We start from the raw sequence: 22,986 nt of genomic DNA on the forward strand, positions 1-22,986 counted from the left end.
GGCAATTAAGCATTGCTCTTCATTCATAGTTGAGATCCGAGAAGCTATCAATAATTCATATGTCTGATTCATTAACGAATTACAGTTCACAGCAAAATAAACATGTTTTACTTAAAGCAATTGAATCCCTACCACATGGGAATCGTGATGAACGTTTTCACCGAATGACTCTACATCCATTCAAGGATTAGAAGCTATACAAGAATGGAGACATATTGACAATATTCAAAGGAACTCTTGATGACGCATTTAGAAACGAGAGTGCCATATCGGCAATTATTTTAATCTGCTTTGGAATATTTATGAAAATATTTAGTGTACAAGGTTCAAGAGAATACCTACAATTTGATTGTTTGTTATTTTACACCATACGCAGCAATTTTCCAGATATATCCGGAAGGCCCGTGATGATTCAGATCCGATGTGGTTGATATCATGAACAACGTCCGACGCTTTCGAAGTACGACACGCAATGAGTGTGTGACTATTTGTTTACGCCGCTTTTAGCAATATCAGGGCGGGGGACAGCATAAATGGGCTTCACACATTGTACCCATGTGGGGAATCGAACCCGGGTCTTCGGCGTGAGGAGCGAACGCTTGAACCACTAGGCTACCCCACCGCCCCGACACGCAATGAATCCAATCACTTGATCAACTCTGGTCGCCTTTCATGACAGCAATGGAGTTTCAGCTTATAATCTCGATAAACAAGCACAGGTACCGTACGCACAACGTAGCTGAACACAAATAATTTTTTTTTTATTCAGCCATGTATCCTACGATATACCAGGCGCCTTTGAGCCACACATTTCTTATTCACGGACCCGCCGCCTATTCAGGTACCCAATGACGCTAATTAAAGGGAGGTATCTGAGGTGAGTCGCGTGTAGTGTAATATTTTAGGTGCGGTTCAGTCAATGTCGGCCCCAAACGATTTTTTCGGTTCAAATCGTTTGCAATTTCATTAAAATCAGATGTTAGTTCTCGCTATCGCTAAACAAAGATCTGAGGACATCCCATTACGGGTTACGTCAGAACGAAAAATAATAAAACCTTGCAGTTTATCTTAGTGCTCCACACATATTTGTTGGAAACAGATGCACTCTGTTTGGTTGAGTGTGTTATGGAAGCCCATTTTAGGGCACAGTGTATATTTTATATTTTGAAAAATCAAATGCTTAATTTCCTGAATACAGTTTATCTCAGCTATTCAACATAGTCTCTTGAATTTTCAACTTAATAACATGAATTTCCTAAGTTGATGAAAACCTATTCTACCCTGGACCTTTACAGGTCGTATATTATACATGAGGTGAGGAGACAAGCATGTGATGCTGAAGACCAATTCCAGCCCTGATCTTCACAGGGACTGTCTGTGCATCCTAGTCTGGTCACTATATGGCTGAAACAATGCTGATGTGCCGTTAAATTCTAACTCATCCCAGTGTGATTTTAATTTCCCAGAACCATGCTGCATTCTCTTACAATAACTGAAAAGTCATCAAAAGAATATAAAAAGAAATAATATACATGAATATATATATTTGTATCAACCCAAACAAATAAATACAGGCATGGTATATTTGTGTCAACTAGTCTGTGAAACCAAATGGATAATATCTGTCTTTTCTATTCTAATCAGACACAGGCAGGGTTTTTATATCTTAGTGAGAGTGTTGGGGGAGGGGGAACACATTTGGATGTTTTACCTTCAGTGGTGTGGCGGGGTGTGGCGGGGTGTGGCGGCGGCTGCAGGGATGAGGTGAATTTGTAACTTGTTAATGTACAGCTGGAGATACTGATGAATTTCTCTGTACTTCAATGGTACTTTGAATGTCCAGTCAACTCTATAATTGATTTTTCACTCTACCTCAATAATTATGAGATTGAACAACTGAATTTACAACGTGAAAAGACATTTACCTGTGCCACAAATCTTTTCAAGCATCTAGCACACAATCAGTTACAAGATTCTGTGTTGAATTATTCTCCATGGGCCGGTTAAATTAACTTAGTAATGCTTATCAGTGACATCCTGTAACTGAAAACATCAAACGCAGGCTCAATAATCAATAATGTGTTTATAAAAAATAAGTGCTTATTAGTTGGTTGGTTGGTTGGTTGGTTGGTTGGTTTGTTGTTTAACCCCGCACTCAGCAATATTCCAGCTAGATGACACAGGTCTGTAAATAATAGAGTCTGGACCAGACAGTCCAGTGATTGATATCATGAGCATCGATCCACGCAATTGGGATCGATGACATGCATCAACCAAGTCAGCGAGCCTGACACCCCAATCCCTTAAATCACCTCCTATGACAAGCATAGTCGCCTGTTACGACAAGCATAGTCGCCTCTTACGGCAAGCATAGTCGCCTCTTACGGCAAGGATGACAAGTGCATATTAAGGTAACTCAGTGCATATATATTTTTATAATTAGGTTTATGAATTTGCCTGATTGACACATGCTGGAACAACAGCAGAAGGAAACATAACAGACAAATAGGTTCAATTTAATCTTAATTTAATATTTGCTCAACCAAAACCATGCCAGACAAATGTAATATACATAAACCTTACTGTAACAATAGTCCACATACTGCACTTTGAATTTGCATATATTTCCCTCCACTAAATCGAATGTCCCTTCCTCTCCACTGCCACACCCCTCCTCTACCTCACTCTATTCTTTCACAGCCCTGCTCCCCTCTCCCATACATACTGCTCGACTAACCCCTCCTCCTCATCTCCCACCCACATCCCTGCTCCCCTCCCCTGCAAACCCCCTCATCTCCCACCCACATCCCTGCTCCCCTCCCCTCCAAACCCCCTCATCTCCAACCCACATCCCTGCTCCCCTCCCCTGCAAACCCCCTCATCTCCCACCCACATCCCTGCTGCCCTCCCCCCAAACCCCCTACCCTTCATCTCTCCCCCCCTTCACACACATCCCTTCTCCCCTCCCCTCATCTCCCTGCTCGACCCCCCATCTCCCTGCTTCTCCACACACTTCAGATCCCTCTCCCTCCCTGCCACGGCTCTTCCCTTTAGTCCCACCCTGTCTCTACCCTCCTCACCACACCCCTACTCTCTGCTATCTTACAGGTACCTCCACATCAGAACTCTCAGTCTCAGGTAAATCAACTAAAATTTTCTCTTCTAACTTCTCAATCAGAGTATTGCGCCCTCTGCGTAACAACTTGGCATGTTTCCTTGATCTGTAGTCAAAGTCAAATACGAAAGCATGCTGACAGCAAATGTCGTTGTAGGCGCTGCACAGTTTGCTGAAGTCCCGAAGCTTGAGTTGTGGGGGACGGGACGAGGGGTCAAGGTCACTCCTCTCAAACATCTCAGCCGTGAGTTCTGGCATGTCCACAGGAAATAATGTCCTGGAACACACAGGTCATGGTACATTCCACTGGTCCAGGTGGAATCCAGTGTCCACACACTCGAAAGGGAGGTAACCCTAAGGGAAAGTTCAGTTATTCTAGTTTGTTTCTTGTACTTTCTAAAACACATTCCCAATATGTTAGCTTGGTGAACTTGAAAACAAAATGCTTTATCAGCAGGACTACAAATAAAACAATAAAAAGTACTATCTACTTGCTGTTATATACAGGAAAATTAAAAAAAATGGAAAAAAAATAATTCAGTAAATTCTTGTTACTGGCAACACTTCATAGGTTTTCAAACAGAAAAGTCCTCCATCACTCCTGAATACATAAGACCACTTCCGTGTGTAGTAGTGACATGCGTCTAGGGTCAGTCAATTAAAGAAAGGACATGGTCATAAGTCATGGTAACCATTTTCCTGAGTACATGTCCTCTGCCATCACATGTTACGCCCTACAGACCTAGGTGTACACTTACGCTACTGTTGATGGTATACATTTTCCCGAGTACATCTCCTCCCAATCAGACCTAGGTGTACACTTACGCTACTGTTGATGGTATACATTTTCCTGAAGTACATCTCCTCCCCCATCAGACCCCGTCCACTTACGCTACTGTTGATGGTATACATTTTCCCGAGTACATCTCCTCCCCCATCAGACCTCGTTGTTCACTTATGCTACTGTTGATAGTATACATTTTCCTGAAGTACATCTCCTCCACCATCAGACCTAGGTGTACACTTACGCTACTGTTGATGGTATACATATTCCCGAGTACATCTCCTCCCCCATCAGACCTAGGTGTACACTTACGCTACTGTTGATGGTATACATTTTCCTGAAGTACATCTCCTCCCCCATCAGACCTAGGTGTACACTTACGCTACTGTTGATGGTATACATTTTCCCGAGTACATCTCCTCCCAATCAGACCTAGGTGTACACTTACGCTACTGTTGATGGTATACATTTTCCTGAAGTACATCTCCTCCCCCATCAAACCTAGGTGTACACTTACGCTACTGTTGATGGTATACATTTTCCCGAGTACATCTCCTCCCCCATCAGACCTAGGTGTACACTTACGCTACTGTTGATGGTATACATTTTCCCGAGTACATCTCTTCCCCCATCAGACCTAGGTGTACACTTACGCTACTGTTGATGGTATACATTTTCCCGAGTACATCTCCTCCCCCATCAGACCTAGGTGTACACTTACACTACTGTTGATGGTATACATTTTCCCGAGTACATCTCCTCCGCCATCACAAATTACGCCCTACAGACCTCGTTGTACACTTACGCTACTGTTGATGGTATACATTTTCCTGAAGTACATCTCCTCCCCCATCAGACCTAGGTGTACACTTACGCTACTGTTGATGGTATACATACTCCCGAGTACATCTCCTCCCCCATCAGACCTAGGTGTACACTTACGCTACTGTTGATGGTATACATATTCCCAAATACATCTCCTCCCCCATCAGACCTAGGTGTACACTTACGCTACTGTTGATGGTATACATTTTCCTGAAGTACATCTCCTCCCCCATCAGACCTAGGTGTACACTTACGCTACTGTTGATGGTATACATTTTCCCGAGTACATCTCCTCCACCATCAGACCTAGGTGTACACTTACGCTACTGTTGATGGTATACATTTTCCCGAGTACATCTCCTCCCAATCAGACCTAGGTGTACACTTACGCTACTGTTGATGGTATACATATTCCCGAGTACATCTCCTCCCAATCAGACCTAGGTGTACACTTACGCTACTGTTGATGGTATACATTTTCCTGAAGTACATCTCCTCCCCCATCAGACCTAGGTGTACACTTACGCTACTGTTGATGGTATACATTTTCCCGAGTACATCTCCTCCACCATCAGACCTAGGTGTACACTTACGCTACTGTTGATGGTATACATTTTCCCGAGTACATCTCCTCCCAATCAGACCTAGGTGTACACTTACGCTACTGTTGATGGTATACATTTTCCCGAGTACATCTCCTCCCCCAAACAGACCTCGTTCACTTACGCTACTGTTGATGGTATACATTTTCCCGAGTACATCTCCTCCCCCATCAGACCTAGGTGTACACTTTCGCTACTGTTGATGGTATACATTTTCCCGAGTATATCTCCTCCCCATCAGACCTAGGTGTACACTTACGCTACTGTTGATGGTATACATTTCCCCATCAGACCTAGGTGTACACTTACGCTACTGTTGATGGTATACATTTCCCCATCAGACCTAGGTGTACACTTACGCTACTGTTGATGGTATACATTTTCCTGACTACATCTCCTCCCCATCAGATCTAGGTGTACACTTACGCTACTGTTGATGGTATACATATTCCCGAGTACATCTCCTCCCCCATCAGACCTAGGTGTACACTTACGCTACTGTTGATGGTATACATTTCCCCATCAGACCTAGGTGTACACTTACGCTACTGTTGATGGTATACATTTTCCTGACTACATCTCCTCCCCATCAGATCTAGGTGTACACTTACGCTATTGAATGTTTGATCATCTTCTGCCGGTAGTGGAACACATGTCGACACACTTTCTCCACCATCTTGAACGGCAGATTGATCCGGGGCTTCATCAGCGGCACAAACTGCACAACGCCTACATCCACCTTGGGCGCAGGTGTAAAAGCTTTGCCTGTAAGTCAATACATCACTATAAAGCTTTGCCTGTAAGTAAATACATCACTATAAAGCTTTGCCTGTACAGTCAATACATCACCATAAAGCTTTGCCAGTAAGTCAATACATCACCATTGGCTTTGCCTGTATAGTCAATACATCACCATAAAGCTTTGCCTGTACAGTCAATACATCACTATAAAGCTGCCTGTAGAGTCAATACATCACTATAAAGCTTTGCCTGTACAGTCAATACATCACCATAATGCTTTGCCTGTAAGTAAATACATCACTATAAAGCTTTGCCTGTAAGTAAATACATCACCATAAAGCTTTGCCAGTACAGTCAATACATCACTATAAAGCTTTGCCTGTAAGTCAATACATCACCATTGGCTTTGCCTGTACAGTCAATACATCACCATAAAGATTTGCCTGTAAGTCAATACATCACTATAAAGCTTTGCCTGTAAGTCAATACATCACTATAAAGCTTTGCCTGTAAGTCAATATATCACTATAAAGCTTTGACTATACAGTCAATACATCACCATAAAGCTTTGCCTGTACAGTCAATACATCACTATAAAGCTTTGCCTGTAAGTCAATACATCACCATAAAGCTTTGCCTGTACAGTCAATACATCATCATAAAACTTTGCCTGTACAGTCAGTACATCACTATAAAGCTTTGCCTGTACAGTCAATACATCACTATAAGGTTGTAGACTGGGACCAAGTTTAAATAATTATTCTGCCATGCCATGACAGTCTTCACTCCTATACTCAGTCATTGTTACGTACTTGTTCATTCCAGAAGGACACATATGGCAAGAGGGGGAAAGAAAAATGATGTTAGCTGATCAACATAACTGTACATTTCAATATTTCAAAATGTTATGTAACTTTCAAATTTGACATTTTCAGTGGGACAAACTGGGCCCTCATCCTGTTAACTTGAATCTTTCAAAACAAAAAAATGCCCAAAAGATTTCGCATTTCCTTTGACTCACCTGGGATTCCAAACTTGAGACTAACATCACACAAATACTGACACATGACTGACAGACGACATCGCATGTCAGAAGACACGGGCGCCACCATTCTCTCAGCCACTTCTTTCTGGAAGGTCAAGGTCAGCCTTGTACGACCAAAAGACCATGCCCCGGACTGATTGGCAATGTCTTCTAGCCACTGTACAATCAGAGGCGTGGAGATATTGAATGGCAAGTTGCCAATAATGTGCACATTGGGGGGTTTGTCCTCCCACGGAACTCTGTAAGTCTCTGGAATTATCTGCTCCATTTTGAATTGCAAGATGTCCCCATGAACTATCTTCATTCGATCCTCACTGGCATCTGCTAACATCTGTTGAATGAAATATTAAAAATATAAAAAGAACACATTGTCATGCAGAACATTTTTCAGCAACTGACCTCAATTTTGATAAAAAAGGAAGAATATTTAATCATGATAAAACAGATCTAGCAGTGTATGTATTTCAAGTATATCTTCTTGTGTCATTCTAATATGGGAGGAAAGCCCAAAGTGCTGCTGATGCTAGGCATTTACACATTGTGACACCAACAAGCATGTGACACCAACAAGCATGTGACACCAACAAGCATGTCACACCGACAAGCATGTGACACCGACAAGCATGTGACACCAACAAGCATGTGACACCAACAAGCATGTGACACCAACAAGCATGTGACACCAACAAGCATGGTTCTGACCATCCAAGAACATAATCACAGCCAATCTGGCATTCAAACACATTCCATCTGATTCCAGCAGGACTAAGGGACACAACTCTGCAAAGCTGATTGTGGCCAAGTGTCTCCCATCAGACAACTGGGCCACTTGTACAACCCAGAGACTTAGCAAGGATTCCAAAATAAACGCAGGCAAATTGAAAAGTTTTAATTTGTACAAAATTGAAATTTGTCTTAAAGATGATTATTTCTTTAATTCAAAGGTTTTTGAACATTTCGAACATTGCAATAAGGTAAAAACTATGCTTCAAAGTGTCTCCTCTATTGATTATGTTATCAGTGAAATAAATATCATGAATCTGTGAATATAACATGACATGGGAAATTCTGTATTCATCTCTGAATTTTTTTACTCACATCTGCTGCAGACTTGGGGCCAAATATATCTGAGCAGGTTCAGATATAATCCTGACCACACCCTTCTCCAATCATGCTACTTAGTTTACACGGTTTTTTAGGTTGTTGTTGTTGTTTAACGCTGCACTCAGCAATATTCCAGCTATATAACGGGCAGTCTGTAAATAATTGAGTCTGGACCAGACAAGCCAGTGATTGATATTATGAGCATCAATCCACGCGATTGGGATTGATGACATGCATCAACCAAGTCAGCGAGCCTGACCACCTGATCCTGTTAGTTGCCTCTTACGACAAGCATGGGTTGCTGAAGATCATTTCTACCCCAGATCTTCAGGGGTCAATTTATACATGTATTTACTAAATATGATTTGGTTGGGCCTCTTTTCATTCCCATCGATGGTGGAACGTCTCCTTTACATGACTAGAGTTGCTTGTATCGCAGAGTGTAAAGAGAGCTAAACAAAGATCTCAGGACATCCCATTACAGGCCACATCAGAACAACTCTTCGGGAACTTTGACCAACCAATGAAATGACTAACAAGAGGTCGATATTAGCCAATCAGAAAGCAGCTTTCTTGAGCTTTACGGCACTAGTTTCAAAAAGGCGACTTCCATTTCAGACTACACTTGAAAAATATTTTTGACAAAGTTCTCAATTAAATTTGAAAACTGAACAAATATGGTCAAGATTGTATGGTAGTCCTTCACACGTGCTATGCAACGTCTCATTCATTCAAATGTTTATCCCATTTGAGCGAGATGTAGACGATGATTTTGATGGAAACAGTCATACAGGCCGTAACCGTCATTCGGAATACCCCATGTTAACCTTTGTGAGGCTGCATGATTAGAAAACAAATTCAGACTGTCGCTTTCCTGATCTGGTAAGCAACACTTTGATGGGTTGGATGAAAGGTCGTACTGACAAGACTCGTACTAGGACGTCTTCAGATCATTGCTTACCCAAACTAAGATTTGATTCTGATTAGATCGTGTGACGGACCAACCCAAGGCTCTCGCCTGTCTGTACAATCACATCTTATACTCTAGGCAGCAACCTACCTGTAGTCCTGGGATAAACCTCCCGTCCTTCTCTACCACAACGACTTGTTTGGCTGCTGTATTCAAGATGGCGCGAGTTATCCCCCCTGGTCCAGGGCCAACTTCACACACAAACCCTCCATCCAAACTGCCAGCTTTCCGCACGACTTTCCTCGTCAGGTTCATATCCAGGAGGAAGTTCTGAGCCAGCTGTTTACGAGCGGTCAGCTGGTACAGGTGGACGATCTCTGACACTGTGGGGAGCGGTGGGAGTCGCATGGTGGACACTCCCCTTGATTGACACACACCTCACTTCAGCCTATCACTATCAGACCATTCAGCCTGAAATATGGATCTTTCGTTACCATAACACCAATAAAAAAGTACTTTTGTTATGCAATTATAGGGATGCAACTTCATGATACATTAAACTGATTTGGACTAACTGGCTGGTGCAAATTCACATCACTAGTTTCAAGAAAAAGTTAATAATGTTTTGACTAATTACTGAACTATAGCACATTTTATACTTGGCTAAGACCATCTAGTTGTAAAGTCAAGTGCCTAGCTATTACATTAACTAGCTTGTTCCGTATGCTACTGATCTCATTATCAAGCTGTTCACACAGTTTGTGCCATTTGATACTTTTCAAATAGCTGACATGCAGAGTGTTTAAAAGCAAGTATGGCAGTCCAGGGGTTCTTGTTATAACCTTAATGATAAATGATAAAAATGAATCGGCCCCAAGATTGGAATACTACAGGGGATCTCCACATGTTAAAGGATGCCAGTACCCCAAAACTTTTATTCTCAATATGGAAATGCCACAGGCCCATAGCACCTATACACTACAATGTATATGTGTAGAGGCTGTACACTAAGATTACTTTCTAATTGATAAATATAAATATACACTGATACGAACAATATCTTTATTGCGTGATTTCATATGTTTATCACTTTCCATGTGCTTGTCTTGTTTATTTGTATGAAAGTAGATTTATCATAGCTTTGACATAATAACGGTGTCACAAAATATTGTGTTAAAGAAATATTTCTGAGTGTGCCTTTCAGTTGCGATGGCAACCTATTTTAACTGCCATTAGCGATAAATACAAAATAATAGGGAATATGAATCCTGGTCTTATCCTGACATAGGTTATCTCCTTGAGAGAGTGTCTGAATTAATTAATTATCTCCTGGCATTGCATGAACAATATTTCATCTATGTAACCGATATCCGTGTGTCAGCTTTACACATGTTTGAGAAGGGCCCATTGTGAAGCACCACATCAATGTTTACAGGTCCAGGGAAACACACAAGCAGAGGCTTGGTGGTGACAAACTTTTGTCAGAATCTGAGATTCAGAACCACTTCCATCAGATCCTTGCACAGTTATGGGACACAACTCTTCTCAGAAACTTGTTGAAACTTAATGACTACGTAAGTTATCCCGGGGACTGAATTAAGTGCATCAAAATTGGACATGCACACATCATTTGCCAAGTTCGTTGTTTTACGCCGCACTCAGCAATATTCCAGCAATATGATGGCGGTCTGTAAATAATCGAGCCTGGACCAGACAATCCAGTGATTAATATCATGAGCATCGATCCTTGCAATTGGGATCGATGACATGCATCAACCAAGTCAGCGAGCCTGACCACCCGATAGTTGCCAAGTAGGGAACTGAATCCTTGTCTTCGGTATGACAACTGAAATACATGTAGCAGAATAAGGAAATACTCACATTTCTTAATTGTTGATTAACAAGTGGTATGATCATACGCAAAAGTTGTCCTATTCTTCAAAATGACGAGACTTTCGAATATAAATGCATATCCATGGGCTGTTGATATGTTAGGGTAGATCAATTTAATTATAAACACCTTGTTTACATTCCCATACCTATTCTTGGGGTGACTGATTTCACTGATTGTATTCCTATTTCAAATTCAAAAAATGAGGTATTTGTCACAAATGTAGACTATGGCATATGTAGTAAAACCTGTACGATAAAATGTCTAACTATTGTTGATTTCAATGACAGATATGTACTGACGCAGTGATTATTTGTTTGTTTTTAAACATGTGATACCTCCTCATCCATCTCTCGTCTTCTCATTCTCAGTTACCTCGGCACATGACATTTTCTTCTTTTCGCAACATGGATCCACCTTTTAGCACCTACTTAGAAAGAACAAGAAAACAGAAGATATAATGTCGTAGTTTCAACTCCCTCGTGCAAATATTACAAATATGATGTTTTGAAATAATATATAACCGGGTTTGGTAATTGTGATCAACTTGTAAATAAACTGTATTCTTACTATATATCGTTTCCACGTTCCCGTTTGATATTTGTAGCTGATGGTGACTTGGCTCTGTCTATCCTTACTCCGGTTGAAATTGATAGTATTTCCATTAATAACTAAGATAACATTTGTAAATATCCGAAATATTATTTATAGGGGATTCCAATATAATAACATTAATTAATAAATTTCGGAAAGGAATTAAAGTGCAGGATTTTCTTTATCACGTGACCATGTTGTCAAAATGGCGTCTAGCGTACCGCCAGATTCAAATGGATAAGGATTCGCGCACCTGCTGTTGGATAAACGCTACAATTTTATGAAGATGGCTAAAACAATATCACCCTATGATATATTTGTTAACTTTGTTTCCTTGATTACATTTCTGTTGGATGTAGGAACAGGTAATTCCGTCCCTTCGGTCACTATCCTTTGTTTTGTTTTTGTGCACAGTATTATTGCCTCCAATTTTGCACCTGTTTGTGATTTGCTAATTGAAACAATCAGCTGGTCACGCAACAAGTTTGACCTTTCCTTGCGGCATGTTTTCATCACAAATAGTTTTCCATGACGTAATCTGTTGTAATGTGGCACGCCTGCCGTTCTCCTAATGACCTCATCCAAATTCATCATGGGCAAAGCCTAAATAGGCTGTGTAAGAACAATTTAGTTTACGAACACTTGCAAAGTTTACCTATATATTTAAAAATATATATTTTCATAAGGATCATCCTCATAATGATACTAAAAGTGACTACTATTTAGATTTCTACCTCTCTATTCAGCATGTTCAGTAAGAAAATATGGTTGAGGGGATTGGCAATGGTAACAGGGATAATACAAACATGAAATGATACAAAGAGGTGAGGCTCATCAATAAATATAAAAGAATAGGACTGACTCCAAACATATGTAGCCACTGTTCTGTAGAAATCAATTATTAGGAAACCATATGTTACAAATTAAGGCTTGATCATGTTGATAAGCATAAGTTATCTCTTGTTTCTAATGACCCTCCTCCTTGCCCCAACAAACAGTTGACCCATCCTTGATAGTTTTTTATTTAATATTTCAAGTTGCATAGTGGCGGCTATTTGGTAAAAACATATAAAGGACTAAAGTACACAGTAAATTACTATAAAAAACTATTATTATAATAGTCAAATGTTACAAATAAATGTACACCCAATTTTATGGATAAATTGTTTAATAGGCATTACTGAGAAGCTGACAGATGACAAGGTAGACAAATAAAGAATGAATGTTACAAACAGAGGTAATTATTTACAAACAAATAATGAATTCCAAATACAAAACAATACCAATGAACAACACGCAAACAAAAGTTGTCAGGAATGTTTGAAACATTGCAGCCCCATGTGGCTTTCTAAATTGCCCATGTGGTCCCTTAGCAGTTCATTATCATGATTATCCTTTTTGTGCACTGACGTTCTTTAGCATGTATTGTACACATTGTGCTTTCTTTACATATGATGTCTTTTGTTAGCAAGTTGTTCATTGGTATTGTTTTGTATTTTTGAATTCATTATTCGTATGTAAATAATGACCTTTATTTGGAACATTTGACCATTAGCATTATTGCAGACTTTGTCCTTTATTTCAACTTTGTGTTTTTTGACTGGATGGCCGCCCATAGGTGCATTGTTACATGGTTAAGAAACACTTTCTCAAACAATGATTTGCTTTTGCACCAACTTTGACTTTTTGCACCTAAATCAGTAGGGGGCAAAAAAGGTCATTTAGTACACAAGAATCAAATTTACTTCTGTCAATAGTGTTTGCAGATTTGTATCCAACTAAAGAAATATAAGAAATCCTCTCTCCATGGTCCTTATGACGTATCAGACTTGAGAAAACTGATGAGAAACAGGAATTTTGTCTAACTGGCCTAAGCAGCAATTCAGTATCCTTAACCAAGATTTAGCATCTACATGTATATTACTAACAATTACTATTAAAGAATAGACACAGGAGAAGTTATCAGTTCGTCAAAGTCACCAAAGGTGCAATCTGAACACTGCACATTACATGTGTGCTCAAAAGTAATGACTGGTCTCTTGTTGGTATGATGTCAAGTTTAGACATTTGTGATGTCATGAACAAGGGATGACATCTTCAAATATTTCAAAACAATGCTCTCATTTGACGTCCCGTTGCTCTGGGTATCCTCGCAAACAATGAAAGCAATGGAATTATTGAACAAACTAGCCAATGAGCATAAATAAGAAATTATTATTGTTATTTGATTTGTGTTTCCTATTGGTAATATTTCTCTGTCCCTGATTGTGACCTCTGTAAGGCCGTACTTTAGAAACAATTGGAGTATGGCCACCCCTGCCACTGTACCAGCTAATCTGTGTTCAGGACAGTGTTGAACTGATGATGACGCGAATGATAATGAAGATTTTTTAAACTTTCAGATATCTTAGTGACTGTTCAGTTCTTTGAAAATGGTGACTTAGTGTGGGGATCCTTGACAGCAGGATTTGTGGGTGTACCCACGCTGCTGATTCAGATTTTCAGTCTCAAGTGGCACATTTCGGACAAGTCCCTCACCGTCGCCACCTGTCTTCCTCATCTCTTCCTGTTTGCTCCTGTTCAAAGGTGAGTGGTGACATGTTAATACAGATATTATTATGATTATGCATGCTCACTGAAAATATTTTAAACATAGATTATTAACAATAGAAAGTAATTGTGGGCATGTTGATATTATGATAATGATTACTCTGATTGCCGACTCTGTGACAGTCAGCATATTCATCATGTTCCCCTTTTAATTAAGTGTGATTTCAACTTCATTTGGGCAGGTGGGGTAGCTTAGTGGTTAAAGTGTTCGCTCGTCATGCCGAAGGCCAGGGTTTGATTCCCCACATGGTTACAATGTGTGAAGCCTATTTCTGTTGGCCCTCGCTGTGATAGTCTAGGCTGTTGCTAAAAGCGGCATAAAGCCTGCCTCACTCACTCGCTCAGTTTGGGAATAGACGTGTTATACATCTCTCTCAGATTTCAGTTCTGGGTTTGATGATGGTATTAAACGTAATTAATTTCAGGTATCTAAGTGTGATACGCTTGGCCCTGAAGGCTAAATCAACTCGTAGCTTCAACGACATTGACCGTGTCTACCGAGAACAGAATGACGTGTGTATTCTTCGTCTTATGGAGTCATTCATGGAGGCAGCACCCCAGCTGTGTCTGCAGCTCTACGTCATCTTCCTTGCCAACAACATCACAATACTTGCAGGTCAGTGGAGGAAGCCTAAAAAACAACATTGTTGTCGTTGTGGTTGACAAACCCTTAGTCTTGATGTCCACAGTCATAACTATTGGTAGAACAGTAGACTGTGTAGTCCAACATTCTGTCTAACCCGTATGATCGGTATATCAGCATGTTAAACTGTTTTAAGTGTACACAGGGAGGCCTCATAAAATGATCTAATTTGACATCACTCCTGAACCATGCATGTAATGTGATGGATACTTTGGTAAGTGATGATATCTTCCACTTTTGATGGGATACATGATGTAGTCTGATGCTGCCCTAGAGAAGCACATTCCTGAGGCAAGGGAGTTAACTGACTATAAAAGTCCAATTTCTACCCTTTCCGAACTAGGCTGGAATTTCGGAGTTTCCAGTATGTTTTGACTGGACTAACGAGTCTCTGTATAGTCCAATCAAAATCAGGTAATGATATCGTCATCAGGTTTGTAAACTGACTTGCAGATTTTGGTTGATTGCAGGATTTGTAATGCATGTGTACCGTCTGGGTGTTGACAAGATATTTTCATGTTTGTAATCAATGTGCTCAAATAATTTGATGCACTTAGTGAGCATGGCGAGATAGACCCTTTTTATTCCAATCTAGATCTTGATTAACCCCATTTGGTTTGAAGCAAATGCAAGTAATATCATCATGATCATAGGTGGAATCTGATTAATCAATAATAGGGAATCAGAAGGGACATAACTCATAATAGCTACTGGTGGCGCAATGATCGAGCCACGAAATTCCAGCCTAGTTCGGCAAGGATGGAAACTGGACTTTTATAGTCGGTCAACTCTCTTGCCTCGGGAAGATGTAGAGAAGGGAACAATGTAGCCATGGAAATATTTCCCCTACCTGACTGTACTCACATTACTACCTTGTGCTGGTATAGGTGTATCGGTGTGCAGTTCTCTCATCTCCCTGGCGTGGGCTCTAACAGCCTATGGTGATGGACTTCGACTGGCTTACAGAGACCTCTACAGGAGAAACTGGGGCGGTTTGGTGGTGCACTGGCTCTGGCAAACCTTCATGACTGCTGCAAGAGTTATGGCCCTTGTCATGTTTGCCACTGTTTTCAAGGCTTGGGTGTTTCTCGCTGCAGGTAAGATAATGTGGTTTGCAAGAAACATGATTTTCATGATTTATCAACATTCTTCTATATCACTATCGAAGTTGAAAACTGTCTTTAGCTAACTTTTTATGACAGTGTCAAGACCAAGATAATAAACTGATCTGAAAGTGAAAATAAGCAGCAACAGTAATGGGAACCGTAGGTTTCTTTTATTACTTTGAATCACTGATCTGCTTGCTTCAATTTTATAAGAGTGCCTATTAAGGCATGATTTTTGACCCGTTTCTTTGATTCCACGACCAAGCTGACTGCTGACGATGCATTAACTTAATGTGGGATGACAAGGAGCATGATCAGCACAGGCTAACAAAATGTGGATCAAAATCTCGGTTTCGAATCCGTGATCATATGATCCTGGCATAGCTAAGGGATGCAACTCTTTACAATGTATTATGTCGTGTTATTTCTAAATGACTGGGTGGTAAAAAAAATACTGTTTCAGTGTATGAATCAACAATTAATATACATAAACCTTCAGTCACATAGTATTTATTTTGAAAAAAAATGTAGTCTGGCTGCAGGTCCTGTGAAGATCCGGGTTAGAATTCAGCAACCTATGCTTGTCAAAAGAGGTGACTAACAGAATTGGGGGTTAGGCTTGCTGACTTGGTTGATGCATGTCATCGCATTCAGACTGCGTAGATCGATGCTCATTATGTCAATCACTGGATTTTCTGGTCCAGACACAGTTATTTACAGACCACCGTCATATAACTGGAATATTGCTGAGTTAGGGGTTAAACAACACACTGACTGCCTTTCCCTATCTAACCATACTAAATATATCTGTGAAGCAAGTAATAAATAAGGAATACATGGCCCAGAAATTGAGATGATTCTGCTGTTAATGATCTGGACATTGTTTGGTGTAAGATGTCTCCAATCTGTTTTATTTTATTCCAGGTATTCACTGGATTGCCATTACAATATGGATCTCTGTAAAGGGCACAGATTTCGGAGATGGAATTTGCGAACGTGGCCTGTTTCAGATTGTGGCAGGCTTCATGTACATCTTCTGTTTCCTGAACCTGCGAGAGGGCCGCAGCCGCTACCGCATGCTGGTGTTCTACCTGGTGTTCTTCCTTGAGAACGCCACCCTTGTTGCAGTGTGGTTCGCCTATAAGGAAACATCCTCCGTCCTGGACTTTGTCACACCATCTGTGGTGTTTGGTGGATTCGTGCTTGGTGACTATTTTACCCCTATAACTTCATTTATTCCTATATCCCTTTTATGGAGTTCTGTCCCTTTGGGGTGTCAGGAACCTATGACTGCTGGTTCGAATCCTGGTTTAGCCCTGGTTATGTTTCTAGGTTTGTCAGCACCATAAGTGGCTTGAGACCTGCATCACTTTGGCTTTCCTCTCTCACATGAAGCTGACATGCTCTGATATAACAGGACTACTGTTCAAAGCAGTGTAACGCCAAACTCCTCTCTAAGGCAGGAGGGTGGGTGACCCAGTCGTCTAAGGTGCCGCAAATTGCAGTGCAGTGTTGTGTCCCATGGGCATAGCAGAAATCTATGATTGTGGGCTTGAATCCCGATTCGCCCTAATTATGTGCTAAAAGTGGTATTATCCCATGATGTGCCAAGGAGAGGCACGGGCCACCAAGCTGTGGATGCCCGTGCCTATAATCAAACACAAGTTGAGATTGGATTAAATGGCCGAGGATGTGCAGGTACTAGTGGGCTACTAAGCTGCTAGTTGGGTATACCAAAATGCTACCGTTGCCATGGGCACTAGCATGGCCAACAGCAATTAGCAGCTAGTGCTGCTGGCCTGAGACCACTACTGTCCGGCCCCCATGGTAGCATGGTGGACTATAGAGATGTAACAAAGGAGGGATGTCGCTTGCACGGGATCTAGTGCCCCGGGCACTGTGCAGGGTGCTGACCCGGGGGTGATTCAGTTACAAGGGGTGATTAGGTTACGGGCGTATCTAGCCAATGGTTTGGATACGAGCGATATAGTCATTTAGTAGTTAGTACTAAATGTAAATAGTCTGACACCTGTATCATTTCGGGCATTCCTCCACATAAATCTAGAAACAAAATTTAGGCGAACCAGGAATCGAACGCACAATCATAGGTTTCTGGTGTGACCAAGGGATGCAACTCTGCACAGTGAATAGCGGCTCCTCAGTCAACTGGGCCACCCGTGCCCTGCAGTCTCAAAAAGATCTGTGCTAAATCGGATGTTGATTGGCTCTTATATTTTCTAATGATTATCCTTTGTGGTCCAGGTATTCTGTGTCTGTTGCTGTACTACCGGTTGCTGCATCCCGGTGGCCCCATCTACCTGTACACCATCAAGTCAACAGTACACAACACAGTTCTCAATAATCAGGTACGGCTGCATCCTTCAGTATCCAGTGTATTTCCTTTCTTTGTTTTATATATACTCACTGCCTAAAGAAATGCAAATACCATACATGTTGGTTAAGATATGAAGAATTACTCATATTCAAGAGGTATTAGATTGATTTGACATGTTGATGCACAAACGAACATACGGGTATGTTGTGTGAACCGATGCTCATGAACGCATCACATGTGACGTCATAGATCCATGACTCAAAATGCACGACATGATTAGCGTGTTAAGTTTGGAAGTCACGTACAGCATATTGTGTTAAAGATAAAGAAACAATGTGGTACCACCTGACTGAGAGTTAGTTTTGTCATAAAGTGGTACACATTGGAAACTTCTTTTCTTAACGTATGTTCTTCTCTTTTTGTTTCTATGGTTCGCGTTTCTTTTGGCGGTGAGTATATACCCTGGTTCCTTGGTCACGATACCTTTGCTTTGATGTTGGTTGAAACGATGCTAGAAATGGATGTTCAATCAAATTTCACTGTCCTTTGAAATACATCCTGATGTTTAAATTGATAAAACCACTTGGATGATTTTGCTTTCATGAACGAGAGAAATTCTGGGCCGCCATTTGTAACCATGGTAACACTTAATCAAGGTGACAACTAGCAGTGCATACTACATATTATACATCTGATATTAGCTGTATCAGGAAGATTTATTATTGATTAAACCCAAAGAAATACATTTCTTTATATTTTCTCATAAGCTGACCCATTTAGATTGTATCGCAATGTGTATTGTTGAGGTTTTGTATCAGGTTGTTCTGGTGGTACCAAGTAGTCTGAGTCATCAGATGGTGTGGATTGTTGCTCATGCCTTCAGTCCCTGGGTGATCATGTACAGGCCGTCGTGATAAAGTTGGAATACTGTTGTCTATGACATTCAGAAACATTCACTCACTCCTTGAAAACCACTGTGACAAATGCTTATTGGCTCAGAATAGCATGATATGGTTCAGAAAAATGAATTAAGAAAGTTTTGCTTTAAATCGTTGTTTTGTAAGCGGTAATACATTGCTATATATGGAAACAGCTATTTTAAACAACATCTGCATCATCAGTGCTTGATCTTCAGACCATTGTTAGAGGATTGATCTGAAAGAGGACAGTTGTGATTGGTCCTATGATTTAGAAACAGTCACATGTGATTGGTCAATACAGATAGTTGAGATCGTTGTCTGTTTCAGCTGGAACCTCGTCCTGGTCTGTTTGATGTGACTGCCGGCACTCTGTTGTCCGTCCTGGGCAGTGACATCGTGGAGCTCAGTCGGGACATGGATCACACCACGCTGAACTTCAGCCGAGTCAGTACGCGATCCTCTGGGGGCTTCTCCCAGCAACACATGCAGCGTGTGTGGGAGGCGGGGCTAGCTGGTCGCAGCAGCTCATCTGACAGCTCCCTCGACATGATGGACAGTCAAACAACTCGGAGCTACAACAATGGGACACTGACATCCAGCAGATCTGCCAACAGCACAAGACAGCTGCTCCAAGGGTCAAGGTCATCGGTGAACGATAATCGGGGAAGGAGGTACAAGGATCAGGCAGATCGACGTGATGAGACAAATGATTTCAACTCAACTGTCAGCTCAAGATATGTGCCAAGAAATAGGATGTTTACCCAGAAGGACATTTACGGATTCCATGAAGATAGATTTAATGGCACATACCATAGTCCTTTGAAGATAAGCTATGAGTCTTTAGGGATGAGACCAGTGTCACTGTCGCCTCTTGATGCCGGGAAACTGTGGGAGGAGACAGCTGGCAGGCTGAGGGTGCCATTAGTCGGGAGAGAAGATGACACACTGTCAACTCTCAATGCCTCAGATCTCCTAGAGCAGTCGTATATTCACGAACATTCTTCAAAATGGGCTTCATACAGTCAAAGAGAGGCATCAAATCTTGATTTATACAGCCAAAGTGCAGAATCAAATCTTGATTCTTACAGCCAGAGAGAGGTATCAAATTTTGATTCATGCAGCCAGAGAGAGGTGTCAAATCTTGATTCTTACAGCCAGAGAGAGGTATCAAATTTTAATTCATGCAGCCAGAGAGAGGTTTCAAATCTAACTTCATATAGCCAAAGAGAATCATCAAATAAGTCATACCGCCAGAAAGATTTGTCAAATGTTGGTTCGTACAGCCAGAGGGATTCACTGCACAATGTCACTGTACACTCCAACAGCAGCAACAGCAGCAGGCAGTATGGGAGGCTTGGTAGGAGTAGATCAAGCAGTAGAAGCAGGTCGGAGGTCAGCAGAGGTCACATGAGTCCACCACAAACAACATCTAACTACAATGCTTTTGATCACGGCTTTTTGGATACATCTGTGCCTGATCTGATGGACCCTCCTGAATGTGTCAGTAACTACAACAATATCTCTGGTTCCAGGGACTCTGGTCCCATGTATGGACACATCTCACAAGCTTCATCCAGGATGGATAGGTCCACGGAGCTGTACACTCCCTCTGTCAAAGGTCCATGGAGAGACTGTAGCTCCACTCCATCTCACATCAGTCCTGCAATGAAATCCAGAGAATCAGACTCGCCAGTATACTCAGTAGGAACTGAAGATGAGTCTGGAGTTTTCACCAATACATCCAACAGAAGTGAGAAAAAGAGTATGCAGTATCATGACATCTCACTCCAGAATTCTCCCGAGCCAATATATGCTGTGCCTTACTCAACAAACACCTCTTCGTTCCACCAGACACAGTCAGTCCCGGCTGTTAGTCGACACAAGAGTCGGACCAACCCGGGAATACCAGGTGCCAGTCGGCTACAGTATGGGGACAATGAGGACATCCCCGGAGCATGCAACAGCCTGGTCCCAGACACCCCCTGGAGGCTAGACTACCTGAACCTGGAACCACTGAGGACAGCCCTCCTGAAGGTGAAGGACATGCCGGAGCCCAAGAGACACCTGGTCCGAGAGTATCTCAAAGATCTGAATGATTCCATCACCAATCAGCCAAGTCCTCTGAAGGTGCAAGAATTCCAAAACTCACCAGCTAGGTTTGGGCGAAGTGTGGATCTCTTTAACAGTCGTGCTTGGCAGGCAGTCGAACAAATTGTGGAAGGCGACACTGGTCAGTCTGATAAGGGTCACAGCATCGCAACATTGCCAAGGTCGCAACAAAGGTCGAGGAAATCTCTACTCTCAGATGAGTCAGGTGATGCTCACAGCAGGCCGTCATCAGGTCAGTATGATTCTGGTGTCTTCTACCAACCTTTCCAAAGAAGCTACATAGATTCACAGAATGATATGAAAGAATCGTCTCCCTTTGGGACGTACAGACACTCGTCTAAGATGTCCAGCATCAGGGGCAGTGAAGCAAGTGGAGCCCCCGTCAGAGGTTCCCCCATGCCAATCAAAAACAGATCGAAAGATCGTGTGGAACGAAGGAAATCCCGAGAGATTGAGTCTTTACACGGTAAGCGGAGTGACTCAGAGAAATCTCTAAATGGGAGATATAAGAAACGCCAGTCAGAAGAGCACAAGGAAATTGGTGGTTACAAAGACAGGTCCATTGGACATAGTCAGTCTAGTCTCAACAACTCAAAATTGGTTCATCATATATCTCCCCAACAGGTGAATGGTGACAGCTGTGTAGATGTTCTCAAACCTCAACCAGTCCGTCACACCCAGACAAGCTCAGACTTATCAGATGTGTGTCCAAGTCTTGCTAGTTCTTACCGGCAAGCCATAAACAATAGCAACAGGGTGCCTTGTAACCTGAATCTCAGCCAGGACTTGGGTCAGTCTGACCTCAAGCTTGTGGACCTCCAGGATGAGAACCTCGACCTTCAGAAACATGTTAAAGGTGACAGAAGGTCACAGGGACTGGAAAGACAGCCGTTCCAACCCCTGCATAACACACCAGCATTCTCCCCTATTGGAGAACCCAGCAGACAGGTCAGGAAGCCTTTAGAGCATAACTCCAGCACGCCCAAACTGTCCTCAAGCCTCCACTCACTGGCTCTGATTGATGCTTACAACAGCCCCTTTGCTGATTCAACACAGAGTCAGAGATCCAAAGTTACAGCTAACAGTAGACTCATCACTGATTCAACACAAAGGTCAAGGGGTTGGGTTGCAGGACCTCGTCCAATGGCAAATAGCAAGAGTATGGACAGAGCTAAGTCGTTTGACTACATTAGGTAATACAGTACTAACACTACATCATAACATATCAAGCATACAGGCTCTGTGAGATTGTACTCATGTAAACCTCGAGCTGTGATGGATCATCTCCACTACACATAAGTAGTCTCAAAACTGTCTCAATGTATGTGTGTGATGTATCAGTATATTTTATCTTTGCTCAGGGTAAAGTGTTCCTTGTTCTTACCCCGGAATGCTTGTCTTTTAGTATTCAAATGTCAGTACTTTGTTTTTCCTGTATTCTAATGTACCATTACGAGCCATTATTGGATTGGCGGCTCTCTGAGTTGACTGGCGGCTCACCGAGTTGATTGGCGCCTTTCTGAGTTGATTAGTGGCTCTCTGAGTGGACTGGCGCCTCTCTGAGTGGACTGGCGCCTCTCTGAGTGGACTGGCGCCTCTCTGAGTGGACTGGCATCTGCTCTTTCTGTCCATGCTTTGACCTTGTTTACTGA

General features: G+C 41.8%; 2 protein-coding genes across 3 annotated transcripts; one reads left to right on the forward strand and one right to left on the reverse strand.

Annotated features, from left to right (window-relative positions):
* Window positions 1-3,042: 3,042 nt before the first annotated feature.
* Window positions 3,043-11,439, reverse strand: LOC139478658 (dimethyladenosine transferase 1, mitochondrial-like). Of its 2 annotated transcripts, none has more exons than XM_071261220.1 (5): window positions 11,356-11,439; window positions 9,277-9,597; window positions 7,089-7,443; window positions 5,938-6,091; window positions 3,043-3,392 (listed from the first exon to the last, which is right to left on the reverse strand). In XM_071261220.1, exons 2-5 carry the CDS (start codon window positions 9,532-9,534, stop codon window positions 3,098-3,100), a joined length of 1,062 nt encoding a protein of 353 aa, XP_071117321.1. In that variant the 5' UTR covers window positions 9,535-9,597; window positions 11,356-11,439; the 3' UTR covers window positions 3,043-3,097. The 2 variants fall into 2 exon arrangements, with proteins under 2 accessions (XP_071117321.1, XP_071117323.1); XM_071261222.1 differs by lacking the exon at window positions 11,356-11,439 and adding an exon at window positions 11,008-11,197.
* Window positions 11,440-11,816: 377 nt separating this feature from the next.
* LOC139478659 (uncharacterized) lies at window positions 11,817-22,531 on the forward strand. Its single transcript, XM_071261223.1, has 7 exons — window positions 11,817-11,976; window positions 14,014-14,197; window positions 14,647-14,837; window positions 15,752-15,961; window positions 16,895-17,176; window positions 18,233-18,336; window positions 19,553-22,531. Exons 1-7 carry the CDS (start codon window positions 11,892-11,894, stop codon window positions 22,529-22,531), a joined length of 4,035 nt encoding a protein of 1,344 aa, XP_071117324.1. The 5' UTR covers window positions 11,817-11,891.
* Window positions 22,532-22,986: the final 455 nt, after the last annotated feature.

Source organism: Haliotis cracherodii, unplaced genomic scaffold, assembly GCF_022045235.1.
Source record: "Haliotis cracherodii isolate W230 unplaced genomic scaffold, xgHalCrac1.p SCAF_4, whole genome shotgun sequence".
NCBI lineage: Eukaryota > Metazoa > Mollusca > Gastropoda > Lepetellida > Haliotidae > Haliotis > Haliotis cracherodii.